At 39.4% G+C, this 21,085-nt stretch overlaps 1 protein-coding gene across 4 annotated transcripts in view; it reads left to right on the forward strand.

Annotated features, from left to right (window-relative positions):
* The window catches only part of IL12RB2 (interleukin 12 receptor subunit beta 2), an 80,678-nt gene that overhangs the window by 10,719 nt on the left and 48,874 nt on the right, over window positions 1-21,085 (forward strand). For 2 of the 4 annotated variants that reach the window (XM_032652646.1, XM_032652655.1), the window contains exons 2-7: window positions 509-620; window positions 2,130-2,417; window positions 9,316-9,430; window positions 10,336-10,520; window positions 11,740-11,882; window positions 12,980-13,130. In XM_032652646.1, coding sequence (XP_032508537.1) covers window positions 545-620; window positions 2,130-2,417; window positions 9,316-9,430; window positions 10,336-10,520; window positions 11,740-11,882; window positions 12,980-13,130 — 958 coding nt within the window. In that variant the 5' untranslated portion in view covers window positions 509-544. Of the gene's footprint in view, window positions 1-508; window positions 621-2,129; window positions 2,418-9,315; window positions 9,431-10,335; window positions 10,521-11,739; window positions 11,883-12,979; window positions 13,131-21,085 lie in introns of those variants that run through there. The other 2 variants (XM_032652663.1, XM_032652673.1) reach the window with 2 other exon arrangements.

Genomic DNA, 21,085 nt, shown 5'->3' on the forward strand with positions numbered 1-21,085 from the left:
GGTCAGGGAGCTATGATCCCACATGCCTTGCGGCCAAAAAACCAAAACATAAAACAGAAGCGATATTGTAACAAATTCAGTAAAAGACTTTAAATTTTAAAAATTAATAAAAAGAAAGAAATTCTCACTACTCTTGGAATTTAATACTACTGCGTTTGACTATGATGATGCAGCCCTGTTTGGAAGAAAAAAGTTTTGTGTGAGACTGAAGCTCAGAAGGTTAAGTAACTTGCCCAATAGTCTCAAAGTATTTAAACCAGTTCTAAAGGACTCCAAAGGCCAGATCTCTTCCCCCACCCTTTGCTGACCCCAAGAAGCTTAAATGACATGGGGGTTAGAGGTGGCTAAGATTTTCAGTTTACTAGTTTTAAAGGTAAACTTCATTAAAAACAAAAAAATCTTAACAACGTGAAGAAAATTAAAGGGGCATTTTAAGCCCTCTGAATAGTATTGGTTCTGGTATTTTGTGAATGTATTTAACATGAATGAATTTGTCTTCTTTTACAAGGAAAAATACAGAGGTGTATCCCAGAGTTGACTGTTCATGGCACATACAGTTAACGGGTGCCCATTGGCACTTATTTTTATTGTCGTGTGGCTGTTAGTTAAAGCAAAAATAGGTAAGATATTTCTGTAATTTAATCTGTGGAGGGATTTTTGGTTTAAATTCTCAGTTATAGATGAAATATGCATTTGTGGTAAATGTTCTGGTAGTTGGTCTTTTGTAGTCAATCTTCTGTCAAGTTTAAGTGGATAAGTCTGGTTCTATGTCTGTTGCTAATATGTATTTTATTTCATTAATACTAATGATTAAGAGTCCAATGATATCTTTTCCTTTTAACAAAATGGCTAGGTATCAAGCTAGGCATCATGAATGAATGTTTTACATTATAGTGCATTTTAACAGAGGGTATTCATGGATGGATTCAGCTCCGCTAAAAAAATAATGGCTGGCATTTTCTTTGCTGTTTTTATTGGCATCTTATTTTTTACTTTCTGGCCCCTTAGGATCAAAGAAACAGAAAACAAAAATATAAGTAAGATAAGAGAGAGAAAGAGACTTAGTTCTGAAAATAAAAATGGAAACTTTTCAGAATTCAGTATTTCCTTTATTTGATTTGAATAACTTTTTTACCAATTTGTTTATGGTAGTTGATCCAAGCAATCTGATAATTACCAAAAAAGGCTTTCAGTGGAGGCTTTATATCACATCTAAAAATTCAAGGTGAGTCTATAATTCTGAGGTTTTTTTTTTCTTTTTTTCATCAGCAGTAGTGAGTACTACCCAAAACTGCTAATTTCTGATTAGTTGTCGTATCTACATATACAAAACCTCCTAGAGAGTAAGAATGACCTCTCTTTAAGAGTTTATTGTGGGACCTGGCATATAGAAAATAATATGGAGAACTCTTTTTAAAAGAAGAATACATTCATGTGATTTCGTATTAGCTGTATTGGGCAATGGTTCATCCTACCTAGGGTCTTACATCTTGAAGGAATACCATGGTAAGACTTGATTTCCATCCTTGATGCAAACTACACATACAGAGCCCCTAAATATTTTCTCTTTGTTATAAAATAATAGATTACACATACTTTATACCTCTAATATAGCAAGAGAGGGAATTATTCCCAAATCTGCCCTTTAACATTTGTAATAGCCTTTTAAACATTTCTAATAGCTTGTTAATCATTTTGGTATGAGTATTGAAGTAAGTGTTATAAATCATAAGTGGGGATGGAAACAAATGTGATTTATTCTGGGAAGTGATTTTTAGTAGTCTGGTGAATAATTTGCATATAAGAGAGATTGGTTTTTCCTAGAACTGTGCTCCTGAATGTTCTTCCAACCCTATTTTCTCACCACTTTCCTATTTATAGTTCTGGTTATAGTATTACTGTTTTGAGAAGGATGTACATTTTAATTAAAATACAGTTAGACTTTAATATGGTTGCCTTCTCTCCTCATTGTGCTTCACCAATACAGCCAGAGCAATGTAGCTTATGTATATTTCCATCATTTGACAGGGTTAGTTTTATCCAGCTTTGGGGAATTACACAAACCCTCCATCTTGCAGTGGGTTTCTTATATGCCATCTTATGTCTTTTGCATTTGTGTCTTATTGCAGATGTGTGCAAGAGAGGGGATGTGACTGTGCAGCCTTCCCATGTAATTTCACTTGGGTCAGCTGTCAACATTTCGTGCTCTTTGAAGACCAAACAAGGCTGCTTGCAATTCTCCAGTTTTAACAAGTTAATCCTCTACAAGTTTGACAGAAGAATCTATTTTCAGCATGGTCACTCACTCAGCTCACAAGTCACAGGTCTTCCCCTGGGTACAACCCTGTTTGTCTGCAAACTGGCCTGTAGCAGTAATGACGAGATTCGAATATGTGGGGCAGAGATCTCCGTTGGTGGTGAGCATTCCATCCTGAATTCCTAAAAATTGGTGATCTTCTTGTATTCGTCATGATTAAGCAGAAATCCAAGTAGAAGACAGTGTTCTTTCTTCTCCCACCACAAGGATATATTTAATCTTTTTGTTAATATAAATTTATTTATTTATGGCTGCATTGGGTTTTTGTTGCTGCACGTGGGCTTTCTCTAGTTGTGGCAAGAAGGGGCTACTCTTCCTTGCGATGTGCGGGCTTCTCATTGCGGTGGCTACTCTTGTTGTGGAGCACGGGCTCTAGGACGTGGACTTCAGTAATTGTGGCACATGGGCTCAGTAGTTGTGGCACACGGGCTTAGTTGCTCCGCGGCATGTGGGATCTTTCCGGACCAGGGCTCGAACCTGTGTCCCCTGCATTGGCAGGCAGATTCTTAACCACTGCGCCACCAGGGAAGTCCCGGATACATTTAATCTTGATAGTAACATGAGCACCTCAATGTAAGAAGTCCAGAAATCAATAGAACTGGGATCACATTTAGTAAGTCTCCTCTTCCTTCTCTCTTTTCCACCCCTCTCCTCCCCTCTCTCTTTCGCTCCTCTTTTTGGCCATTAAGACCATTTACCTATTGCCCGTGGGCTCCAATGGCAGGAAAATGGCTCTCCACAGCTGAGTCTTCATGCCTTCTTACTTATGAGAATTGTTCAAAGCCACTGCCCCCCAAAAAGAAGAGAGATGTCTCTTTTGACTTATGCAGCCCAGGCTGATACCCAAGGCTGAGCACTTTTCCTCTCTCTGACTTAATGCACAAAAAATAGTTCTTCCATCCACCTCACTCCTGACCACTGGTTATCAGACTTAGCAGAGGTTAAGAGAGAACTATCATCATACTTAGTATCTTTTCCTGGGTTTTCTAGAAAACTGCGTGAGACAAAACTGACGTGCTAAGACTTCATGGGGGGAGGGGAGTTGTACAGTTCTAGAGAAGCAAGAGTGAGGGAATGAACTAGGAAAGGAGCAGAGCAAACACGAGGTGGTTAAGTGACTGAGCTGGCCTTGGCATCAACAGAAGATACAGCTGGTTTCTTGGTCAGTAGCGACATCCCCAGAAAGAACATATAGAGATAGAGTGACACGTGAAAGAATTAACAGTCTGCCATCGGTCAGAGTTCACCCACAGAGCACCAACTCCCCCGCACTGCTTGCTTGCACTGTGTGTGGGCTCCTCCACGCAGCCGTGGGGAGAAAGAACTAAGATGTCAGAGTTGGCGTCTGCAGCCTGAGCCACAGTGCACAGGGTGAGCCAACAGCACACCTTCCTGCAGCCTGCAGCCTGCAGCCTTAAAGGCCCAGCCCAGCAAGCCAGTGAGCATATATAGGCCCTGAGCGATCCCACGGCACTCTGTGCCTCTGTGGATCCAGGGAAGCTCCGAAGGGGCAGGTGAGAGGCATAAGAAGAGTGGGAGGAATTGCTGCAGTAGGCTGACTGACCAAGATGCAAGGACAGGGTCCCTCTCATAAAGAGAGTGACATAGACCTCAGTGAGACTCTTCAGGATGGAAAGAGTCTCTTTCCCTCTTCTAGGGAAGAGGCTTCCATCCTCTTCTCTGTGACCTATAAGAAGGTGGTCGGTACCAGGCGGTCTTCCTGGAGGTCAACCACAAGCATTGAGCAGAACACCAAGCAAACGTCTAAGCAAATCATTTGTGGGCACGGAGGCATAAACTAGGTCCTGTACTCCTCTTCCAGATCAGGGGCTCCTGTTCACACCACTTATGGGTCACGTACTCTCAGCTCTGATAGCCTGTGGTGTAGTGAAACGTACCTAGGCTTTGAATCTCAACACTGCCACTAGCAGTGGACTCTTAGACAATTTCAATTCTCTGAGTCTCGGTTTCTCCATTTGTGTGATGAAGATACTAACACCTACCTCATAAGATGGTTGTAGTGATTAGATGACACCTTGTATGCAAAGTGCTTAGCCTAGTACTGGTCACAAAGGAGGCACTTAAGTGACGAGCGCTAGGGTTGCAGTTCCATCGGTTTTACTCTTTCCTTCATGTGTGCAGCATGCTGAGTGCTGAGCCTATTTCTCTTGAAAGGAAGTATAAGCATTGGTTATAGACAAAGTGAAAATTTTTTCTTAAAATCACCATTAGTCCTCACCTCCCTTGTCCTCAGAACACCTGAATATTTCATCCAGGTAATTCACAATCTTACAGCCCATCATACCATATTGGTATCAGACATTCTCAGCCCTGTGATGTCAGTTCCAGGTGTCCACAGTGCTGCAGGTGTTTTCTTCTTATTTAGGGGGCTAACAATGGCCTTGAAAGTCAGTATCTTTGCAGATGTCCTTAAGCCATTCCATTCCATTTCCTATCTTTGCTTAGGTGCATGAGAGTGATGTAACCCCTTTTCACTTGTTTACTTTTTTTTTTTTTTTTTTTTGCGGTACGCGGGCCTCTCACTGTTGTGGCCTCTCCCGTCACGGAGCACAGGCTCCGGACGCACAGGCTCAGCGGCCACGGCTCACGGGCCCAGCCGCTCCGCGGCATGTGGGATCTTCCCGGACCGGGGCACGAACCCGTGTCCCCTGCATCGGCAGGCGGACTCTCAACCACTGCGCCACCAGGGAAGCCCTCATTTGTTTACTTTTCCATCCAGAGGTTGTGGATACATCTGTGACAGTTTGCAGCATCAGGAGATCTAGGGAGATGGTGGGGGGTGTCTGCCCAGTGCAGCTCAGTTGGGTGACACTGCTGGAATGTTGCTTGTGCTGTATACTCAGGTGGTAACCACACTATCAAATGGCTGCTCTTTGAACAAGTTTAGCACCTTCGAGGTGAAGAACTGACTGGAAGCAACACCTTTTTCTGAGTATGGCTAGTCATTCCAAGAAGAGACACAATGAATGTTGGTTTCACCCAGTGTAGTAAGCTTAAACCTATCTAGTGAGGGAGTGAGCAGCCCATTTTCTTTTTTGTGAGAAGCAGTAGCCCATAGTGCCATTGCATACTCTGAGTGGGCCTGTCATAAAGCTGACCGGTTCTTCAGAACTGGGAATGGGTGAATGGCCTTTAAGCCTTCTCTTTCTGGCCCCTTCCTGGGCTTGTGCTGCTCTGCTGCCTGGAGCTCATCCAAATTGTGCGGTAACTAAACAACCAGTGCTCTACCTAACCTCAGAGGATTGGGCCACTAACTACTTGGACAATCAAGGAAATAAATGAAAGACAATGGATCCTTGCTTAGTTGTTTTCAATATATGTTTAGCTGTTGATATTTCCGAAAGCTGTTTTTCTAAGACCTTTTATTTCACCTAGTAAGTAGGGCTTTTAAAAATAATAAGGATAATACGCACAACAATTCATTACATGGTAAACCATTTTAATTTTCAGAGACTTTGATTTCTGACCTTTCCTTAGCATCGGCTATTATATATTTGTATTGAAGAGAATCACATCTGGTTTCTCCTGGGACAGACAGTCTCTGCCCAAACCAAGTCCTGGGCTGAAGTAGGTAGACACCTTGATTTCATGGTCCAGGGAACTCACACTGAGAAAGTTGACTTGATTTGTGGGTAAGAGCTGTGGTCTTTAAAATGAGATGCTCTGCAGACTTTTAGGAGTGAAGGTGAGGGTGAGTAACTTTTTCGTTAAGCAAAAGTGCCAGGTACTTTATCTCATTTGGTCATCAGAAGACTGTATGAAGCGTTAGGGTAATGATGCTGGTTTGAACACATGCATTTACTTTCATTCCTTGTGAAATAAAGCCAAGATGCAGTAAAAAAAAAAAGTTTTCTAGGGGCACAAACCCTAAAGGACAAAAGGAATGGGAGGGGAGACACAGGAACAAAGTTTTGGAAGCTGGAAAACAGGTGGGCCAGTGATAATTGGCTTAGCCTACAGCTGGCAGTGAGAAACTTCAAGATGCAACCTGATTTAATGCAGAAGCTCCCACCCCAGACAGACAGAAATTGGTGATACCATATACTGCTGGGAGTGAGGGTAGCAGTGGGGATAAAAATGGGAGATTTTAATTGAAAAATCTATTTAAAAAACAGATTCTCAGATTCCCTTCCCAATTTCATGTATCCAGTTACTTGCTGCTTTTCTACAATGGCATAGCCCTGGAGGCCTGGTATCAGAGGGCCACTGAGCTAGTTTCAGCCCATTCAGTTGAGATTGGTGGTATGCACTGAAAAACAGAAGGATGAAAAGGATGTTGGCATATAGCTCCCTTCAGACCTGTACCCTCCTCCTGGCAGATTAGAAAATCCTTTTCTGGAAATCAGACCAGGCTAAGAGGAAATATCTAAAATTATTTGCAATAGAGGTTCCTAAGAAACCCTAGTCAGATCACCCTGGAGTGAAACCCAGAGTCAACAAATGTCCCTCAACTGACATATCCACAGAGCTCCAATCTATAATGTAGCGTTCCCCCTCCTATATATGAGTAAAAATACAAGGATCCAGGAATTCCCTGGCGGCCCAGTGGTTAGGACTCAGCGCTTTCACTGCCAAGGGCCTGGGTTCAATCCCTGGTTGGGGAACTAAGATCCCACAAGCCACACAGGGTGGCCAAAAATAAAAAAAATAAAAAATAAAAAAAAAAAAACAAGGATCTGAGGAAAATGCCTAACATGGAGAACAGAAACTGAAACAAACATGTGGAACAAAACATAGAAGCAAAGTGGAAGAAACAGATGTATTCAGGAAGAAGAAATGTTAAGAAACAAAATCTATCCTTGATACACTTAGGAATTAAGAGCAAATATTGCATGTAGAACAAAAATAGGATGCTATAAAAAGGAAATATTCAGAGAATAAAAAACATCCCCCCCACCAAAAAATAAGTGGAAATGAAAAACTCAATAGGAGGGAAGAAATGTAAACTGAGGAGGTTTTTTTCCTCATATTAGAGCAAAAGGATCAAGAGTTTTAAAATATAGGAGATAAAATACAAAATTAGAGAAGAAGGTCCAACCTATGAAACTAGGGATTTTTAGAAAGAAAAAAACAGATAAGAATTATCAGAGAAATAATTCAAAAATGTTTCCCAAAATAAAAACTAAAAGTTCCCAGAAGTTATGATTTCTTTGAGAATCCATAAGAATGAAAGAAAAGAGACCCCATTAAGCACAGTCTATACTCAGCCAAAGTATCAGTCAAGTGTGAGGGTAGAATAATGACATTTTTAGCCATGTTCAAAATATTTCCTCTCCTGCAACCTTTCCCAGGGAACTAGTGGAGGATATACTCCACCAGCACAAGTAATTAAATCAAGAAAGAAGAAAGCATTGGATCTAAGAAACAGGAGATCCAACACAGGGAAAATAAAAAGAGAAGGAATTTCCAGGACACTGAGGTCTGGCAGTTCCAGAAAGATAGCTGTGTACAGGCATAGAGGCAAACCCATCTTACTGGAAAGTTCCCAAGGCTCCCGGAAACTGGTCTCCAAGCAGATGAAACAAATAGAATTCTCAGTGCTTCTGAGTATGTTGAACAGTGATTCAGATAATTGACTTGAAAGTTTGGAATTATATTAATAATAAAGAAACTAAACAAATGGAAAAACAAGAAAATGACTACCTCCAAGATAAACAAGAAGTTGTACATAAAATGAAAAGTTAACATAGTATTAGTCATAAGCGGTTGTATATACAGATGTATAAAGTATACATATAAATGTATACATGTATATATGTATATCTATATATACACATATGAGTCTATTATCCTAGGAAAAGAAAGAGTTTATTATTCCATTAAACAAAACTCTATGAGCTACATATTGTTCTACTCACTTTATAGATGAAGAAACTGAAGCTCTGAGAAGCTCATCTGGGCAAGATCACACAGTGGGTACTTACTGTCCCCAGATCTATGGTGTGTGCCAAGGACAAAAAAAGCTTTTATTCCATCAATTACAGCTTTCTTTTTTTCTGAGCAGACAGTGTCTAGGGCTTCGGTGGTACCCTTGTTTTATCTCACCCAAAGGAAGCCTCTGTCTACATCTGGGTCTCAGTATTAGGGTAGAATGGAGATGACCCAGTAACAGAGTATTTCTCTTATCTCCATTAAATCTGAGAAACTCCTAGCTTTGAGTTCTGTCTTTGACTATAAAATGGCTTCATTTAAAAATACACACCTTGTGATAGAAGGGACCATGCCTGCCTTGTTCACCTTTGCATTTCCACAGCTAACACTGCCTAGCCCGTGGAAGGTTCTCAGTGTCTGTGTACATAAAGAATTAATTTATACATGTTCATTAAGTGCTCCAAGTGATGCTGCAGAAATTAGATTTAGGTGGTACAGCCCAGGAAGACATGACTAAGGGCCAGTGGGTAAAAGTGCCTTGGCAACAAATCTCAGGTCAATGGAGAAAGAAAGCCCCTCAGTTTCAAACGTTTCTAGTATTTGAATGGGCTTCATTCTAAAAAGGTAAACTCATCATCAACCGGGGTAATGGAGCTAGCACTGGATGTTCACCTGTCAGGGAGAACAGTAAAATATGGTGGTGAAAGGCTTGGATTCAAGTCAGCCACTCCTGGGCTGGAGACCTGATTCTGCCACTTCATCGTTTTGTAATCTTGGGCAAGATACTTCATCTCTAAGTCTTAGGTACTTGATGTAGTTGCTATGATTTCCAATTGAGAAAAACCACACATAAAACACTGAGGCATAGGACTTGGCATATAATAATTGTTTGATCCATATTCACTATTATTGCCATGGTTATTGGAAGAAATTCATGCCTAGGAGGCAAATTTGAACTTCATGGGATCTGAAATGGCTCCCAGCTCCTCTGGGTATAGGAGACATAGGGGAAGTATTGTTATCTTGTTGGCAAATAATAACCAATGTAATTGAAGTATCACCTGTGTGCTATTTAAAAATAGGTGGTTTTGTTATTTATTTTAAAGTTATTCCAGAACAGCCTCAAAACTTATCTTGTATACAGAAGGGAGAACGTGGGACCGTGAGATGCACCTGGGATAGAGGACAAGACACCCACCTCTATACTGCTTATACTTTACAGTGAGTGAGACTGTATTTTTGCAGCTTTTTTGGTAGGTCTTCTCTTAGATGACATTTAGAAGTACTGAACAGTTCTAGTTTACCAGAGAGAAGAAGCAATAAACACCTCTAGATAATTAGATACTTTAAAAAAATTCTAGTGTTCATCAAGTAAACTGGCTTATTCATCTAAAGTGTGACTAACTCAGAGTTCTCTTCAGGGCATCCAAGGCCCATGTTGTAGTCGTTCTTCCCTGCTTTATAGGATTAAACTGGCTGCATTATATCCCTTTCCTTTTCTGCAGTTGTGGACTCTTAGGGTCATGGTATAGACTCTTAGAGTCTATAAATAGACTCTTTTTTGTGGCAGCATTCCATTTGCCTTGGAGGAGTTTCTTTTTAAAGCACCTTTGCCTGACCTGAGAGTTCACAAAAAGAGAGAGTCTGGGAGATTCTTTTCCTTGGAGTTGATTCTGTAATCCTCTCCAAAGATCCCGCTGGTAGCACTATGCCTAAGTGAGTAGGAGATAAGGAAAAGGCAGTGGGGCTCAGGGTTCTGGTCTGTACTAGCATTTGGCATTTCTGTGCAGTAAATGCCAAGGTGGCCATGGATCCTTTGGATGATTGGATCTGTCCTAAGGAGCTAAGATGTCAGCCAGGGTTTTGGGAATTCAGACAGTGTAGAGATGGTTACTCATCCATACGAATGTCAAAAAGTCTCAGTCCTACCAAAAAAAAAGAGAGGGGTGAAGTATGGTCCTATTTATGACCACAGAATACAAATATTCCCATTGTGTATGCCCTAGTAGTAAAACTGACCTTAAAAATGTGAGGAATTTTAAATATATGAACATTTTGTTCCTTTGTGCTAAGAAGGCAACAGCACATAAAATATCTTGCTAAACACAATCGTCTTTCATTTACAGGTTAAAGGGACCCAAAAATTTAACTTGGCAGAAGCAATGTAATGATCACTATTGTGATCATTTGGACCTTGGAATTAACCTAACCCCTGAATCACCTGAATCTAGTTACACAGCCAAGGTTACTGCTATCAATAGTCTTGGGAGTGCTTCTTCATTCCCATCCTCATTCACATTGTTGGACATAGGTATGTATTATTTCACTTTTTGTAAGTGTCGATCTTTAGCACGTGAATATTATTTTTTAAATCACTTGAATGTTCTATGTGTGATTGTTTCAAAAGGGACAGTGGTTCATGGAAAGTGGCCAGTAGGCATAGGCAAAGGATAGATGTTTCTTTGATGCAAGCAAAAGGATGTATGTCTCTAGAGCTATAGAGAGATGTTCAAAATGGGATATTGAACATTATTCTCTCTGTTGGAGAAATAAGAGCCCCCTGGCCCCAAATCCCGTGAAGGCACTGGCTGCCAGTGATACCATCTGACTGAGGCAAGGGTCATGTGAGGTTATTCAGGTGTCTTTTCACCCCCATAGCTACTCCATTGTTCTGAGATAGGCTGCATGTGGGCCTGCAGGGCTAGAGCAGCCAGGTGCCACCTATAAAGGAAGTGTATCATTGTACCAATCCATTTTCCTCAGAGAATACCTACCTCCACCCCTCTCATCAGCTTGGGAGCTAGAGTGAGCCAGTCCCAGCACATTTCTGAGCAAATGTAATTGGCCCAGTTGAATCAGAGGCCAATCCCAGGCGTTCCCAAGGTCTCAACATCCCATGTAGGACTGGGCTTCAGGCCTGCCTGAAGCTCTGGCCTCACACTATGTGTCTCTCTTCTCTCTTCCCAAAGCACCTCTTTGCACACATACTGCTAACTGTGAGTCTGAATGTCGGTATCTACTCTATATTTTCCTATCAAAGTTCTGCCCATTCTACCTTCCATCTGTTTACATTGATCATCTCTAGCCACCTTCTTTCCCTTTTATTCTTCTCTTCTATTCCTCTGTTGCTCTCTTTCCTATGGCTTTTCCTACCAATATTTCTTCTCCTTCTATGGTGATCACCACTAACCACACCTCTACCTTCTCAGCCACTGGAACTCCTGGGTTTTGGCACATTGGTTTTCTTTTAATCATTGAATTAAATGGAATCGAAATTATTACTGATGTTCATCGTAGTTTAGTAAAAATGAGGGTAGATTAAAGGGAATTACTTTAATGATTTAGAAATGAATCCAACTTTTTCTTCTTTCTAAAAGCCAGGGACTACTCTCTTGTCTATTTCACCAAGTTTAGTAACCATGCATCTTAGAAATGAGATTTGTTCAACTCTTTATAAGCCCATGTCAATACATAAGACAATTTCCAATTATGGAGCCTGAGTCACACTTTTTTTTTGTCCTGGTTACCAGTGAGGCCTCTTCCTCCGTGGGACATCAGAATCAAATTTGTAAACGCTTCCGTGAGCAGGTGTACCCTTCAGTGGAGAGATGAGGGGCTGGTGCTGCTTAATCGACTCAGATACCGGCCCATTAACAGCAGGTCCTGGAATATGGTAATGGTCTCTAGAGTGAAGGGGAAACCAGGGAGGGGTTCTTAGGAGCAATGCCCAGATCTCTCTTTTCATACCAGCAAAATATGGAGTTTTAAGAATATTTAGCCCAAAAGTACATATACACATTTGAGACACACCAGTCACTTACACTTCTGTTTATTAAGAAATATCTTAAAGTTTGATCACTGATTCCAAAATTTTTTAAGCCACAGGCTTCTGTAAATCCACATTAATTTTCTACAATTTATTTCTAGTGAGTCATTTTTCCTTGTTATTTTACCCCCACCCCATCATTACTTCCATTACTACTTTTTAGTAATTTTTTTTAACATATTGGAAAGAGAAATATTAGGGAATGTTCAAAGAGGGGGCTTATCTGAATTGAATATTCCAAAGAAAAGCTTCACATTTTGATGTAATAGTAAACATTAATTTTTTTTTTTTTTTTTTTTTTTTTTGCCATGCCACGATTGAGCCCCAGCCCTTGGCAGTGAAAGCACGGAGTCCTAACCACTGGCCCACCATGAATTTCCCTAAACATTAAATTTTTTACAGTAAAAAATATAAGATTATAATTCCTTCCAGTATTTTGTAAAATATAATGGCTTATAATAATAACAAAGGATCAGCTCCACATGTAGAGAGGTATAATAATTAAATTTTTCACCTATAATTTTTCCTATATAATTTTCTTATATAATTAAATGTTTCTGTTTGGGACCAGTTTTATGTCTTTGTTAAAACATTCATCACATCCTAGTTGTAACCAAATAAAGAATAATCTCTAGTGTAGAAACAAGCTTCTTCAAGGCCCTTTTGAAAACTGGTAGTTTTCAATCTTGTTTTTCAGCTGGTTTCGGGATCCCCCTTGGAATCCATATAGATGGATTCTTAGACCCAGGAGTTTTTTGTTTTATTAATGAGAAGCTATTGTTTCAGATTAACATCACGTGTATTCAGTAACCCAGTCATTGATATTTCTTCTTATTGAATGACAGATTTGAAAAGTAAAAAGCGTTATCTGGTCTGGTTTTCCTACCTTTATTTAAATGAATTTAGTATTAACAGGCACTTTTTAAAATCTTGTTGGATTCAAGGTTAATGCCACAAATGCCAAAGGAAGACATGATTTGCTGGATCTGAAACCCTTTACAGAATATGAATTTCAGATTTCCTCTAAGTTACATCTTTATAAAGGTAGTTGGAGTGATTGGAGTGAATCATTGAGAACACAAACACCAGAAGAAGGTATGTGTCTCAGAAAAAATGGAGGGGAGGGAGGTGGATAGAGTGGAGGAAAGACAGGAGAGAGAGAGGAAGATGTAATGATTTCCTTGGAATAGAATCTCTAAAGAACTGTTACTGAATCAAAAAGTATGAGTGCATTAATTAACAAGCTCATTTTGACATTGACTTAAGTATTGAAGCTGTCCAGGGAGATATGTTTATATCGCTAAAAATTTTTTAACATTAGGTAACGTGTTTGCCACACGTTATCATGCTGGTTACAAGTTTATGCCTCAGTAATGTTTGATTATATCTCTTATTTCTATTTCACTTACTTTCTCAGTTACTTTCTCTTATTCCACAAAGCTGCAACCAGTAATTAATTTCATTCCTTTATCATTAAACCTTGATACATTTTACCCTTTTGATTCTATGAAAATTAATATGGCTTTATAAGCCATACTAAAAGCTTGAAAAAAGGTAAACTCTGGAGATAACATTTTAAAATAAAGTTTAACATCTGGCAATCTTTTCTCCTCCAAATGTTACAGCACTGCACTTCTTCAAACCTTTGATACTCACTGCTCACATGAGTACCACTAGACTGCCCATAGCTATAAAGAGGAAATCAAATATATTTTTAAGTCTGATGGACTTTTCTTTTTGGTTATTATTGGGAAGACAATTTTATTGAAGTATAATCAAAAAAGCAAAAATGCTTATATGAACTTTATGACAATACTAAATCTTTGGAGATATAAGAAATAGCCATCTGAATATTAGTTTTCAAAAGCACTCAGTGATACAGTGTACAGCTTCATAATTTATGAAAATTTGTTTCAGAGGAAAAATAATTGACATATAATCTGTTGCTTTATTATCTGGAGATTTTGAAGCATTAATGTCAGAAAAGCTAAGTCCTTATTTGTGAAACTTATAGATATGTGTGCATGTAAACTAGCCTAATGATTAAGCTACATTCATTTTCTGTGAGCTACTAGTGATTTTTGGTAACTGATGACACTTATCAGTGATACTCCAATGACTTTCAAGGATGTAAACTATTAATAAAATAAATAATATATAAATTATAGAATAATTGTATACTCTTCCTTTCTTCTGACAATAATTGCATTTCGCTATTTAAAAAATATTTTTAAATGAATTCATTCAGCAAATTATAATTTATTCCTCTCATTTTATGATAAAAATCTCTTCAATTAATGTTGAGCCACTTTTTCTCTGTTTAAATGTGTGTCATTTTTATACTCCGGAGCTTACTCTTATTATCCTTTTATTACAATGTCAAAGTAATGCATTTTAAAAATACCTCATGGATTTTTTAGACTTTATTTATACATAGTACAGATAAAATTCTTGGAAATGGGCCATATTTTATGTCCAAGTCCAAGGTAGTAAATAGACTGAAAATTTTTAAGTTATATCACATTAAGCTAAAGTATAAACTAGGGAAACTCTGGGCTTGTAAATTCTTATCATTTTTACTCACACTTGATAATGACCCATTTAGAGATGTATGAAAAGGTTTTTCTTTCTTTCTTTTTTTTTCAAGTGTTTATCTGTTGCATTAAAAACCCAGGATGGTAACTTTCTCATATCCTATAAAATAAACCACCATCATAACAATGAGTGCAGCAACTTGTTACGGTTATGAACTCGTAGATGGTTATGAATTGAACCAAGGAAGCTGGCTTATTCAGAGTAATTGCAAACATTCATAAAGAGAGAAACGCATTCTCTGAGATACACCATGCTACCAAGCTCTGCTGGTTTCCTTTCAGTGTCTGAATCTCCCTTTTTTGTGTTTGATCTTTCTGCGGGTTGTTGCAGGTTCTCTTTTCTCTTACTCTAAACTTCATGGTTTTCACCTCTAACCGCTGTTCCTGTCATCAGTTTCTGTATGAAACATCAACTGATGTAAACCTAAAAGGTGTGAATTTTTTTTTAACACTATTTCCTTTTGACCCCTGAGATGTGTACGGATATATAACTTGGCATTTAAAAAAAAATACTAGTAAGTACTAGTAAGCTTTTTTCTTTTTTTTTTTTAGTTACTGTCTAAAACTGAATGATCTTATGGTAGAGCTTTTTCTTTGCAGCCTTGGCTACTCAAAACAGAGCAATATGTTATCTCCTGGTGGATTGGGCACAGTTATTTATAGCACTCCAGCAGAGAATGAGGGTATTATTCACTTCACATGGCCCTTTCCCATGTCATTAAATTCAACTCTTGTCATGGTCCTCCATGAAAAACACTTTTTAAATGACCACTAAGTAAGGGGTGGAAGGAAAGAGATAACTTTCTTATGTTTAGGAGGACAGTCCAGCAATCAGTAGCTATCAGTGGGCCTGATACTGGGAAACAAGCAATCATATTTTACTTCTAGTGGGAAAACAGTCTGAATTTGGGCTGCATAGTGTCCAAACATGCCTGAGAAGATGCCCAGATGTTGGGGGGAAGGCACTCCCTCATCATTTTGAACACCCAGGAAGAGACTCCAAAATAAAGATGAATGAACCACTCCTTAGAGCTGTATTATCAGTTAGGTGTTTCTGTCTGTTCATTCACCATTTTTCAGTCTTATTTATATGTTTGGTCTTGCTAAATGTGACTGTGAACAGTTAATAAAGGAAGTGTTAAATGCTCATACTAGTGCCAGAGCAGCAAAGGAGGAGTCCTCCCCCACTGTGGTGGTGGCATAGGTGATTGGTGAGAGATCCCAAAGAGGGAGAAAATGCAAGGCTACCAGCTGCAGCCACCCATGTTCACATTAAGAAGCTAGACAATTATTCATTCATTTGTGACTTTGAACTATTGCTAGGATAGGTTAGGTGTGAACAATTAAATACTAGAGGTTATTTTACCATCTCAGTTAGCAAGCAAGATGGTAAGTCTAGCTTAGGAGTCAGCAAACATTTGCTATAAAGGTCCATATAGTAAATATTTTCAGCTTTGCAGACCATATGATCTTTGTCACAACTACTAAAATCTAGTGTTATCACAGGCAAGCAACCATTGACAGTATACAAATACATAGACAAAGCTGTGTCCAAAATTTTATTTTTGCACACTGAAAATGGAATTTTATAAAATTTTCATGTCACTAAAAATGTTTCTTCTTTTGACTTGTTTTCAACCATTTAAAAATGTGAAAACCATTATTATTAGTTCACTGGCTATACCAAAACAGGGAATAAGGAATCAGCCAGATTTGGTCCATGGGCCATAGTTTGCTGACTCCTAAACTAGCTAAACTTGAAACTATTATACTTGCATCTTTTTGCCTAAGGCTTCAGGAAATGAGAATGAATAGTTCTTTACATTCTAAAGGGATTTACCTACGAACATTTTCATTAGAGGGAAAATGTTATGTTTTAGATCCAGTGAGTGTCCCTACCCTTTTATCTTCTTGTGGTCTCTTCTAAGCCCAACATCTATCCTGGAAGAAGTAAATGCCTGAACTTAACTATTTGACAAGGTAGTGATCACCCAAATGGGAAGAAATGTTTTCCATGAAGCCCTCCAAAAGAAGCCACTGGGGGAAAAAATACTTCTCTGGATGATCTGTGAGGAATGTGTGTATATCAGGAACTATGCCAGGTGCTCAGACATAATGATAACCAGTCAGATCCTCAGACTCAAGAGCTTATAGTCTATCTTGAAACATCACGGAAAGATTCCTGGAAGAGATGACACCAAGAAAAACCTGCAAAGTCCAAAGGGAATCTTGTGGCCTTCCTCCATCTGGAACATGTGGTCTCCAAGGTTATTGCAGTAGAAGAAAAGAGCTATTTTCTCCTAGAAGTACTTGATTCTCTTGAGTTCTGTGAAATCCCTTGTTCCTGGTTTTTACTCTACCATGTTGGTCAGTTCTCCTTTGTCTCTTTTGCTGGCCATCTTTCTCTTTTTAATCTCAATCTGTAGGGCTTTATATTGGACCCCCTTCTTTTCCCAGCTGACCTCATTCAGTCTCATGGCTCTAAAACTAGATAGGTAGGTAAAGAGAGAGAGAGAAAGATAGAATATAGTTTCTGTCCTGGACTCTTTCCAGAACTTCAGGTTTGTGTTCCAGTCACCTATTCCATATCTTCACTTAGATGTCAACAGACATTCTAAACCTCACATAGCCTAAACAGACACTTTTATTTTTTTCTCCAAAGCAAAATGTTTCCAAAATGCCTCTGTTTCAATCTTTCCTATCGTGGTAATTGACACCACCATCTTCCTAGCTACTCAAGTCAAAAATGCAGAAATCATCCTTAACTTCTCCTTTTCTCCTATCCCCTCATACCAGCAGTTGACTCTTCTAAAACATTCAAAATGCATTCATTCTTTCCATTGCTACTCTGACTATCCTAGTTTAAGCTACTTTCTCATTACAAAGCGTAACAATAAAATGAACACTTAGAAACCCACCATTCAGCTTAAATGCTATAAGATTACCGATATATTCTTACCGTGTCACGCTTCACTGTACGTAACCACTATTCTGGACTGTGTGTTTATATCATCCTCATACTTTTTCTCGTAGCTTTCAGAAACGTATGTATTTCTAAACAGTGATTAGTGTTGCTTATTTTTGAGCTTAATCAAAATTATATGTGTATGTAATCTTTTGCAACTCACTTTTTTCCCTTGGCACTCTAACATGAGGCCTCCATTGACTTTAGTATGGATGAAACATTTCTGCTTCTATTAAGAAACAAGCTCTTCACTTGTGATCTGGATGTTGAAAGGTTATGTTTCTTTAAAAAAAGAAAAGATGGTGGAGTATTCAGCTATGTCAAATGCTGCCAATAAATCCAATGAAATGAGAATAGAGAGGTGATCATTAGATTTGGCAAAATAGCATTCATTGCCAACCAGGAGCAGCATCAGTAGTGTGATGGGGACAGAATCAATTGGCATTGCTTGAGAGTGAATGTTAGGTGAGGGAATAAAGACAGTGACAATTCACAACTCTTCAGGATGTTCTGTGAAGGAGAGCAGAGATGTTGGGCAGTAGCTGGAGCAGGATGTGGTATTAAGAAATTCCCTATTTGTTTTTGCTTTTAGGATCAGAGATAATACAGTATATTTGCAAGGTGATGATAAGGGCCCAGCAGAGAGGGAGAAATTAATGATACAGGAAGTAGGATAATGGTGGGAGAGAGATCCTTGACGAAGCAAGAGGATGGGATCCAGAACTCAAGGGGTTGGTCTTTGATGGAAGTGGGGATGCTTCATCCACAGTAAAATCAGTAGGGGTGCTGTGTTAGGGAATCGATGGGGAAGTTCGAAAGTTTCCAGGGTGGAAAGATTAGGGAATCCCTGTCTGATTGCTTCCTTTTGCTCAGTGAAGAAGTTGAGAGAATCAGATCATTGGAAGTGAGCAGGTGGAGGGAGGGACAGTACCAGCCATTGGGAAGGAACACCAGGGTGGATGATGAGCCACCAAAAATAGTGACAGAAAGGAGTGGAAAGAGAGAGTGAACCAAGTGTTGAAAGTTATCAAAGAGGAGGAAAGGTGGGAGCATCTGTGTAGGGCTTCCCATGGAGACATAGCAGGTGGTAACATATAAAGGCAAGAGTGTACCACTAAAAAATTGTTTAAGCAAATGGGTGTTTGTAAATCTGTTTGAGTTATTTGAAACTAGATTTTAGAGAAACGTATCACAGCCCAAAGAGTGGACGTGGAGTAACCAAGATGGCAAATGACTTATCTCTATCTTGTCCTGCTTGGAGCATGGTTTGGACCAAAATATTCTCATGGGTTCAATTTAGCCCACTACCTGAAATCTCTCAAGATATTCCTTTTTCATATTTACTTTGTGTTAAATTCTCCATTTTCACTGTTCTTAGAGATCTTTCTACTCCACTCCACTGCCTGCTAAAATCTCTGTGGAGGGATTGCTTTCCACTTGCAATTCAGTTGCTTTTGTTTACACCCTTGCACTTGCCTTGGCTTCAGAGATGGATGCTAACCTCAGAAGTAGCACATGGCTTGGCCCTGATTTATTTACCACATGTGCTATTTCACAGAATCCTAGAATCTTGGGATTTAGAGTTGAAAGAACCCTCGAGGTCAGTTAGGTCAGTTAAACTGATCTTCGGCTTAATTTAGGATGTCCTCTTTTTTCATATTGGTGATTCCCTCCTCTTTAACCCAATGGTTTTTTCCTTTACCTTGAAGGTACATTCATCTCAGGAGAACTGACTTCCATTTCTCAATATTCATATTTTTAATCATTTGTACCCATCTTTTTTTTGTCACTTGGACATATGGGCCTTTGACTTACCTTTTCTCGTCTACCCATAGTAGTTTTATCTGTCTTTTGTTAGATAACACTGAGGTTAGGACTTTAAGTGATTTTATGACAGTTGAATGTCAAAGATTGTCTCTAATATTAGCCCTTAAGTTGCTCTAAGCAGAAATGGTTTGACATTCCTGGTCATGAAATTTTACACTTGACACTCATACAGATTTGGTTAATGATTTCTCTCCCATAGAGGCTTATGCTGCAAGTGGGCACCATTAAAATTTCAATTTATCCTTTGAACAAAATATGACTCTAGAATTTGATTCTTAGCTCTGTAATAATCTGAGTGGCAATGAGTGACGATGAGAGGCAATGAGTGACAATGAGAGGCAATGAGACAATGAGTGTTCCCTTTAAATTTCTTACCAATATGTAATTTACTGAAGACGTTTAGCACCATGGAACACGTCCACTGGCTTTGACATTGAGCACACCCAAGTTTCCAAATCCTGATTATGTAGTCAATGTCTGGATTATCTAGTTTGTGGAGTGCTCAGATCTTTGCTCAACACGGTGGACTGTAATGGACGAGCGGGGTCTTTGGAGACAGTGAGACCTGGGCTCGGCTCTTAGCTTTGCCATTACCAGCTCCACGCTTTTTGTAAATCACTTAGCATTTGTCAACCTCCTTGTCCTCAGCTGCAAAACAGGTATAATCACATGTACCCTCTGCCTTGTGTGAGGATTAAGTGAGATCATGCATATAAAGTGTCCAAAGGTTACCTGGCGCATGGTAGGTGGTTAATAAATGTCAGGCCCCCTTTCCTTCTGTTGCTTGTGCTTTTTTCCTTTTATGCAGCTGGACTAGCAGAAAAAAAGTTCTGAGCTTGACTCCTGGCTCCCTGTAATCCTGAACAATTGAGAGCACTTTCAGAATGTCTTCTGTATACATTTCTTACTTCTAATTCCTGGCTGCAAGGGTAAATACTACCACTGGTGGGAAGAGAAGGGGAAGAAAAGAAGTGAATGTTTAGAAATAAAAAAAGAGAGACAAAGGTGAGAGAGGCAGGAAGAGGAAGTGACAAAGGAAGAGAATAGAAAGGTGTACCTGATGGAGGATGAAAGTTTTATAGAGAAATCATAACCCTTCACAGAGCCAGGCAACCGCATAATGCAGAGAAAAGAGCACAGGCTATGTGATAAAACAGAGCTGTGTTCAAAGCCTGGCTTCTCCGATGATTAGTTCTGGAACCTTGATCAAGTTCCTTAACTTCTCAGTACTTCAGTTCTCAAAGGAAGAAAACACAGCAGCAAAATTTACTGAGTACTTACCATGTGTCAGCACTCTTCCGTTCATTTACATTCTCACAACAGCCCCATCTGATGTGTAGAATTAATGTCCTCATTTGACAGATGAGGAACCTGGCTTGAGGACATGGTAAACATTTGTTCAAGATCACAGAGCTGGGATTTGCCCATAGACAGTCTGGCTCTGGAGCTCACACTTTAACCACTGCCCTGACGCTAGTGCATCACGGGGCTGAGGAGGACGGGAGATGTAATTGAATGGGCCCACAAAGGGCCTGCCCATAGCTGGGACATGTGCTCCCTCCCTGTCCTTCTTTCTCTTCTCCCCTCTCTGGCTGTTTGTCTTCTGCTCTCCAGATGGGACTTAGTTTCTGGAAATTTCCATCTGGTTAAATGGAACTTGCTGC

Source organism: Phocoena sinus, chromosome 1, assembly GCF_008692025.1.
Source record: "Phocoena sinus isolate mPhoSin1 chromosome 1, mPhoSin1.pri, whole genome shotgun sequence".
Classification (NCBI taxonomy): Eukaryota; Metazoa; Chordata; class Mammalia; order Artiodactyla; family Phocoenidae; genus Phocoena; species Phocoena sinus.